This window comes from Camelus ferus, chromosome 12 (assembly GCF_009834535.1).
Source record: "Camelus ferus isolate YT-003-E chromosome 12, BCGSAC_Cfer_1.0, whole genome shotgun sequence".
NCBI classification, from domain to species: Eukaryota; Metazoa; Chordata; class Mammalia; order Artiodactyla; family Camelidae; genus Camelus; species Camelus ferus.
The window spans coordinates 23,281,228-23,290,161 of record NC_045707.1 but is presented as its reverse complement, the minus strand read 5'-3'; the positions used below and the strand labels follow the sequence as shown (position 1 = coordinate 23,290,161).

At 54.2% G+C, this 8,934-nt stretch overlaps 1 protein-coding gene across 1 annotated transcript in view; it reads left to right on the top strand.

The window, feature by feature from the left end:
• Positions 1-323: 323 nt before the first annotated feature.
• The window catches only part of CTDSP2 (CTD small phosphatase 2), a 28,543-nt gene continuing 19,932 nt past the window's right edge, over positions 324-8,934 (top strand). Inside the window, exons 1-3 of the mRNA XM_032493242.1 lie at positions 324-363; positions 2,970-3,057; positions 5,221-6,292. Of these exons, the coding sequence (XP_032349133.1) occupies positions 6,229-6,292 (64 nt within the window). The 5' untranslated portion in view covers positions 324-363; positions 2,970-3,057; positions 5,221-6,228. The remainder of the gene's footprint in view (positions 364-2,969; positions 3,058-5,220; positions 6,293-8,934) is intronic.

Genomic DNA, 8,934 nt, shown 5'->3' with positions numbered 1-8,934 from the left:
GGCGACCTAAGCGGTGCCCCCGGAGGGGCCGGCGGCGCGGCGGCGCGGGGCGGGGGGGTGGGGGAGGAAGGGGCCGCACCCGGGGCCGCGAGGCCGGGAGGGCTGGGGGCGGGGCGCCGAGGGGGCCCTTCTTCCCTTTCCCCACCGCGCGCGCTGGGGGAAGCGAGGGTAGGAGATGGTTTGGCTTCGTCCAGGAAGCCTGTAAATACGGGCCGAGAAACTCGATCTGCTCCTGTCGCTTCCCTATTTAGGAGAAGGGAGGGAGCCAGGCGATTAGTGGCTCCTGGGGGCGCAGGTCACGTGGATGCCCAGGCCTAGCTGGGGGGGAGGGAGAGGCTGTGCTCCTGAGGAACCCGGATCGAGGTAGGCTCGGCGGCTCCCGCCCCATATAGATCCATTTGTCCTCATCTTACAGGCTCGCGCAGTGACCATGGGGTGGGAAAGTCGAGGGTCTGCGCTACTGCGGGTTCGTCCACCCCACCCTCCCTTTCCAAATGCCTGGGCGACGGTGTCCGTCTGTTCCACCAAGCCTCAGTCGGCTCGGCCTCGTTTCCAAAGCCCGGGTGAGAAGTGAAGGACTCCTGAGTCCCACACTCCTGCACCTGTGGTGGCCAGCAGGCGCCGAAGCTCTGCTCCGGGTCTGGGACTCCCCTGTCCTGGGTGGTGGAGAAAGTGTCTAGGAGGCTGGCATCCTGCCTCCCAGCTTCACTGGCTCAGTGGCCCAGGAGATCAGCAGTGCCCAGGAAGGAAAGTGCCTACGGGGACTAGCTTCCAACAGAGCCTACTGTGTGCCAAGCTCTGTGAGGGCACCGGAGTGTGGTGAAAAACAGATTGTGCCTGCCCTCAAGCAGCTTACACTGGAGTGGTGGGAACAGTCAAGCAAACGAGAATGAAAATACAGGAGCAAAGAGGAGCATCTGAGTCAGGCTGGGACCTGGGAGGATCTGAGGAAGAGGTGGCACTTGAATTGTATTTTAAAGGATGAGGAGTCATCACACAGGGGTTGGGGAAGAGGCATCCAGGCAGAAAGAACCGCCTGTGCAGAAGTGTGGAAGCACACACAGTGCCAAAGAATCACAGGTGCCTACTTTCACAGGACAGAAGCCCGGGCGATATGGGGAAGGTGTGTGAGATGGTGCGGGTAAATCACCACGAGCCAGAGCGAGGCATCTGAGCTTGTCCTGCAAGTCATGGGGAACTGCTGAATCATTCTATATAGACAGGATCAGATTTGCATCTTCTAGGAGAGCTGGGGATGGATTTGGATTGGGGCCCTAGAGAAGGAGAGATTAGGTGATTAGGTGCCTGTTGCCAGCCTCCCCTGAGACAGCAGTAGTGGGAATCAGAAGAATGAAAAGGCCTGACAAATACTGGTGAGGCAAAGAGCCACTTGGCTTCAGGATGGATTGGGGATGGGTATGAGTGGGAAGGAAGATTCTTGGGTGACCTCAGGTTTCTGGCTTGGAGAACCAGGCAGATGATGGGTGCAGAAGGCAGGGTTGATGATAATGAGAGTAATATTTATTGAGCATCTCCAGTGTTTCAGGTACTCAGTGCTTCACATATTATCTCATTTAATCCTCATAATAACCTATGAAATAGGTACTATTGTTATCCCCATTTTAGGGTGAAGAAACTAAATCAGGAGGTCCAATAACTAAGTACTAGGGTTGGGATGATGCACATGCCTGCGCCCTGCAGAATTCCTCATCTCCAATCTGAAGCCCCAGGGAGCTTCCCAGGCTACTCTACGAAGAAGCTATAGCCACTGCCACTAACCCTCCCTTCCTCCCCAGCCCCCTGGCATCTGGTAGTCCCCACAACTGTTCAGTCACTGTCACTGGGTCTTTTTCAACCCACCTCATCTCACCCCTAGGACCTTGCCCTGAACAGCCAGGACAGGACCCCACAAGCCTTGTGACAGGAGGGCAGAGGGCTCCGGAACTGCGGTGCTGAGACCCCACCTTCCCAGTTACAATGCGAAACGGAACTGAGACTCTGCAGGAACAATCAGAGAAAGCAAGAAAATGGATGTGTTCCATTTGTAATAAAAAATTGTTTTTAATTTAATGGAAAATTTCAGTGACATCAGAGGGTCATGAAAGGGTCTCCTTGGGCTCAACCCTGTATTTATTTTCTGTGGGGGAAGGGGCAGGGTTCTGGAGCAAGTGTGCACCTCCTGTAAAGGAAGCTCCTCCAGCTCCGTTTCCCTTTCCCAAACCTTGGCTCAGAAACACCCAGTCCAACCCAAGTAACCATGGGAGACAGGCACAGACGGCACTCCTTTGAGCCCCACCCTCACTACCCCACTACTTGACTTGGGGTGGGAGTCGGGGAGAGAAGGTGTGTTGTTTCCAAACTGCCTCTCATCAACCTTCAGGTGGAGGTAAAGTTGAGATAATGGGATGGAACAGGTAGGTGACCAGAGATAGTCCATAAGCTTTCTCTTGGGAGAGTTGTTAGGCCTAGAGAGCCCTGGCCTCAGCTACCACCCTTGAACATAATTAAACAGAGCCTACCCAAAGTCACACAGCCAGCAGCTGGCCCAGGGCCTGGAGGCAGAAGGTTATTTACCAGGCTGCTTGAGGTAGAAGTTAGCCGTTTCACCTCCCCCACCCCCTTAATTGTAGGATAGAGGTCCATCATGACCCCAGAGAGCTTTCTAGGGCAGAGATCTGTAATCTGGGGACAGAGCAGGGAGAAGCCCGTGGCATCATGAGTCCAGGCCCTGCCAGTCTGTGTTCCAGGCTCCAATAAAGCTGCCACTGCCTTTGTAGTTTCTGGAGGCACAAAGGCCCTCACCAGGCCTCTCTGGGACCTTTCTCTCATCTGACCTCTCCACCCTGGGTTATATGTGCACCCTTGTGCCTCTGGCCTTAGAAGGGCTTCTCTATGTTTCCCTGTAAATGAACCTTTCTTTGACATCAGAGCAAGAGGTACTTGAGGGCTATCTCCCGCGTGTCTTTCAGGGATAGCTGGAGCCCTACGCACAGAAGACGTCCACAGCATGCAGAGATGAAAGCAGTATGGTTCCAACGATGGGGTCACAACCTGGTGGTGAGTCGTGAAATCCATTTAGAGAGTCATGGCCAGCATTTAAAACAAATGAAATAGGATGCAATAAATAGAAAGCATCAGAATGCACACACATAGCAGGATAAGTATTGTCCCATGAAACTTGCTTTAGCCATCTCACAATACAAAACGTGTTCCTTTTTTCCTTTAAATTGAAGTATAGTTGATTTACAATGTGTTAGTTTCTAGTGTACAGTAAAGTGATTCAGTTATATGCATATATCTATTCTTTTTTGTATTATTTTCCATTATGGATTATTACAGGATATTGAATATATTTCCCCATGCTACCAAAATTTGTTTATTGCTGTGGGTCACCGAACCCCTCGTTCAGAACACTGGTTAAGACATAGAGTCAAGACTAGTATAGCAAATAGATAAAGAAAGCTTACCTGCTCTGTGTTAGGCATTATGCTAGATTCAAAATGAATTTAATACAGTCTCAATTCATCTTCTGGTTGGGAAGTCAGTAAGCAAACTGTCTGCAAAACATGATGCTAAGTGTTCTGAGAGGAGTATGTAGGAGGCTAGAAAGCTCTGATGTGAGAGTGGGTATCTGGGAGGGCTTCCCAGAGGAGGTGAGGCAGTCAGCCATTCTTAGCAAGAAGTCAATGACTGGGTTCTAATATCTCTTCCATCCTATAGATAAGAAAGGAACTATGGTAAGGTGTCAGATTCAAGTCTTAAAGTTTAAAGACAACTTCTAGCCCTGCCTCCTCTTCTTAACAAGCTGTGAGACCTTAGGTGAGTCAGTTAACCTTTCCAGACCCTGTTTCCTCACCTACAAAATGGGTATATCTGCTCTGTCAACCTCAAAGCAGTAAGAGATCAAATGAGACAGAAAATGTATGTGAAAGTACTTTGTAAGCTATAAAAGGGGGAGGGATTTTCTCTATGGACAAGAAAATGGAAGTGCAGAGAGGTCAAGAGGTTAAGTGCCCAACACTCCAGAGCTGGGAGTAGCAGGCATCCCTCAATCCTCAATCCTCAGTTCCTGCCTTCACTCCTCCTTCTCCCACTGCAGCTGAACTACCCCGCAAGAGGGTGGGGGCAGGGCCCAAAAGGCCCCCTAGCAACCTGCCTATTGAAGATTAACCTTAAGAATCCTTTTGTTTTAATGATTTTTAGATAATGATGGAAGGTAAAGATGTGAGAACTCTTCCTTTTCCCTTCTGTTAATGAATTAGTATCTACCCAAACTCAATGTTTAAAGTTACATAAGCATCATTCAGATCTTCTGTAACAGCTACTTTCATTTTGGAGAAATTAAAGTGGTGTTATATAAAAAGGTTTTGTGTATGTATATGTAGGAACAGAAGGAACAGGTACACATGAGCACTGTTAGGGCACACAGGCACATACACATCACCACCTCACCTGTCCCCATGGGGAGAAGGTATTTGACAGTATCTGTAGAGTTTAGCTGTGACCTGCTTGTCTTCCAACCCCCAGTGAGACCTGGTGCAGGTGGGGCAATGGGAACTATAGTAGGAAGGTCGTCAGCTGCCCCGACCCTCCCAGGGACCAGAGAAGTCCTGACCTTCCTTAAAGTTCCTTCCTTGGCAGGGTTAGTACAGTTGAATCATAGACTATTGGGGTTGGAAGTAGCTCATAAGTCACCCAGTACAATCTCACTGTACATCCCTCTTACCAGCCTTGACTTGAACAAGTCATGGCAGCCTATGGCAGCCCATGTCACCTGTGGACAGCTGTAGCTCACTGGAAAAGACCTGATATTGGGCTGAAAGTTGACTTTCTGGAGCTTCCACTTCTTGGGAACAAATGTATATCCCTCACCTACAATCCTGAGCAGGAGGTTTGTGAGACTCCAGGAGTCAAAGCCAGCGGAGGGTGCCTGGGGCCTAAAAGCAAGGAGGGAGGGCAGCGAGAGTCCACAGAGCGGAAGCTCTACCCTTAGAGACCTCTATCCATCTAAACTGAGGCTGGGACTGTGGGGGAGGGGGGAGGCCTGGATTGGGAGGAGGAGAAGAGGGAAAGCCCTGAACGGGAATAAGTGAGTGGCTTTGAGCAAAGCCTGGCTCTTCATGTCTCATTTCAACTGTGGGGATCAGACCATCCCGACGTCAGTTCTAATTCTGATACTCTGCAGTCCTGAGTCCTTCTACACACACACATCTCTTTCAGGTTTCGATGGTTGTACTCTTATCTGAAACAGTGGGTCGACGATTCGAGAGCCAAGCAGGAAGTAAGGCAACTGCCCAAACCCTCTCTCTCATCCTGGCCAGACCTGGGTTAGGCTTCGCGGCTTGCCCTGGTTACGGAAGGGCGGAACCATTCCACCTTACCCGAGTACTGACGCACGGACGGGAACACTCCTGCACGGAGTAAAGAAACGTGAGCTTTGGAGTGTCCTTTTAAGTAGTTGGGAAGGAGGTGTGGCCGAGGGGACTGGGAGGCCGGAGCCTGGCGAGGGGGGAGTGGCCAGGGGGCGTGGCCGTAGCGTCTGGAATGTTGTTGGGTCCTCGCACCGCATAGTAAGGAGGGGCCACGCCCCCTTTCTCGGAGAGGGCCAATCGGAGCGCCGGAGCAGTTTCAAGTCTCCCCCTCCAGCCTGCCCGCCCGCCACCCCACCCCCATCGGGGATTCGCTTTTTCCGTAACAAAATAGCAAAGCTCCGGATGTTCCACAGCCCGGGCTGCTCACAGGTGGAGGGGCCCAGGGCCTAGGACGGTGCTTCGAGGCGGCAGGCGCCGGCGGGCTATAGAGAGGCCGGGTCCAGAGCCCGGAGGCGCGCGGGGGTGGGCTCTGCAGCCGCGGGTTGTTTATCTGGAGTACGGAGGGGAGGGGGGAGCCTGGAAACCGCCCCGTGTCCCATTTCCTCCTCTTGTTTTCGCTCCGGATTCTCCATGTTGGACCCAAACTGAGGAGCCCGGAGCTGCCGCCGGGGGATCGGGTCCGGGGGCACCCGAGGGAGCCACTGCCCGGGCCGCCCGCTCACCGTACAGGCCGCCTCCCTTCCCGGCCCAGGGAGGGAACAAGAGCAGGGATGTGAACAGCAGTAGGAGTCGGAGTCTCGGGAGCTAGAGCCGGAGCCGGAGCGGGCCCCCGCCCAGGCCCCCCAGCCCAGCCCAGCCCAGCCTGTGCGCCCGCGCGTCCTCCCGCCCAGCCAGCCCGGGCCCGCGGGATTGTTAGATGGAACACGGCTCCATCATCACCCAGGCGCGGAGGGAAGACGCCCTGGTGCTCACCAAGCAAGGTAGGGGCAGCAACTTCCCAAAACTTTGCGTCGCCCCCGGGCGGGGAGGGGGCTAGCACAGCCCCGAACCCGAGTTCCGACTTCTGACCTCCCGAGGCTCAGAGCAGGCGATTCCGACCAGACCCCCTACTCCATCCACCCCTGCGTCCCGGTCCGCACTCAGACCTGGTGAGGGTTGCGCGGGCCCCCGGTTCCCAGCGCGCGAGGGGGAGGGGCATCATCCGCGCAGCTGTCACCGAGTCCTGCACCCCCCCACCCCCGGGCTGAGAGACAGAGGGGTAGGGCTCGAAGTGAGAGTCGCTTCAGTCCCCTCCAGAGTTGGGGGGGTTGGTTCGTCACTTTATCGCACCACATCGCGCAGCTGCCGGACAACGGCGAGGAGAGGGGTGGGGAGGGAAGGGGGACAGAGGGGTCCCGAGCGGTCCTGATCTGGAATGGAGCCGGGACTGGAGTCCATCACTTCCCGGGCTCCCCCAAGCCCGAGGTCGCTCAGGCCGCGGGCGGTGACGGGGTCCGGCGGGACTTGGGACCAAGTTCACCGCCCGGAGGCGGGGGCGGCCGCGGTGGGGGAGGGGCCGAGCCCTGGCGGACCCGACCTGGCCAGCCCGCGGCCCTGCGCTGGGCCCGGGACCTTGGCGCGCGGGGCTCTCGCTGGGCCGCCTCCTGCCGCTGTCGCTGAACAAACAAGCGCGACCCCGAGGCCCGGCCGGAGCCCCTCCCTGTCCCGGTGCGCTTCCCCGGGGCCGCCGCCGCACACACAGAGCCGCGTTTGTTTAGCCCGGGAGCGGTGTCCCTGGTTACATAATTCGCCGGATGGCATCAGACCCGGCGTGTTTCTGAATCGCGCAGCGAAAAAGTGCGAGTTCTCCGTGGGCAGCGGCTCGTGGCCCCCGCCTTCTTGCGAGTCAGGTGGAGACACGAGGGGGGTCTCGGGCCCTCTCTGGGGTGGGCTTGGGGGCGGGAGCGGGAGGAGGCGGAGGCCTCTCCTGGGGACGGGGGGAAGGTTGGGCCCTGAGGGTGGGATCTCTGAGTTTGGTCCGGGTGAAGGCCCCGAAACTCTGTCCCCCTCCCCTATGTTCCTCTTAGGGCCTTGAGGAATGTGTCTAAAATAGCGGACAGAATTTCCGCGGGGAGTAAGGACTAGCGTCTTTTTTTTTTTTTTCTTGGAGAACTTCCAGGACTGGGGCCACCTGGCCCTGAGGCTGAGGAGAGCATGCTATTGGGACCAAATTCAGAGCGTTACTGCCCTCCCCCCGACCCCCTTAGAACGGGGCATGAAAGGCCAGTGCTCAGTAATTGAACATATTGAGGCCTAGAGCCTGGTGGGAGGCCAGCTCTGGGGCTTGCTGTAGCCCCACATGTCCCTATTTGGCATCATTAGTCAGCAGATCACTTATTTCTGGGGTTCGTGGTCCCAAGGAGCTCCCCCAACTTGCCTAGAGATGAAGAAGCTTGGCTGGTGGTTTCAGCCTTTCCCTAATTCTGCTGGTGGAATAGCCGGGAAGGGTAGTGTGTGCTTCCTGCATCACTGGCTTTTCTTTAAATAAGCCTTGCCTGCTCAGATCCCAAACCTTTAAAAAGCCCCTGACTTCCTGCTCTCCTGGCTGCATCACTAACCAGGCTGCAACTTCACCTGTCTGCTGGCTGCTCAGCTGTGCTGAGGTCTTAAGAGAATAGGCTTTCTGTGCTTATAACCTCATTCCTGACTCTTCTCACTCTCTTCCCAACCTCATCCCAGGAAAGGACTCCAAGAGCTAGCCTGAAATGAGCAAATGTGGATGTGGAAGGATTCCAGAGGGAGCACTGTGATGAAAAGAGGAAAGAGCAGCCCTGAGTGTCCCCACTCTGGTCCTCTCTTCCTGTAGGGGCTCAGGAGGGTGCCTTCCTGGACAGGGGGCTACACCAGGACTGAGGGGAAGCTGGACTGCTGAAGGGGCAACTTACAAATCAGGGCTGGAAGTTTCACCCACTAGGGCCGGTGGCGGGGAGCAGAATAGATGACAGCAGAAAGCAAGCAGCTGGCTTGTTGACAGTGCTCAGCTGCTGATGTTGGTTGAATTTTCTTGGAGTTACGGTTTTTTTGTGTATGGTTTGTCCTTCAGACTTATCCCTGGAGGAATCTGAATTCTGAAGCCAATAGCCATGGGACTCTCTCTCCCGCCATGTAATTTGACTGCATTCCAGAGAAGACATACTTTCTTCCTAGGCTGCTTGGGTACCCAGCAACCAGCAGGCCAACTTTCAGAGTCCCTCATCACTTAACAAACAAATCCCACCTCTTAAAAAAAAAAAGAAAAGAAAAGTGGGGGTGGGGAGCAGATGTTTTATTTATCTCCTTAAGAAGCTAATAAATTGCTCCTTGCCCTCCCCACTCTCCACCATGTCCCATCTCTAGGCTTTGCCTCCTTTTAGAAAAAGGGGAGAAAGTATTGAGGCAGTTTATTAAAAAGTAAATTTCTAGAGAGAAAAAAAATTGCCTCTAGCTTGGGTGGTTTTTAGTGAAGTTATTTACCATTGCAAGTTTTTTGGTACTTTTTTATTCTTTTCTTTTTTAGTATTCTATTCTCGGAGCTTTAAGGCTGGCTGGGTGTGTTGATGATTCAAAAGTAATTACAGTAGGGGAAGTAGAGCAAAGTTGCTGA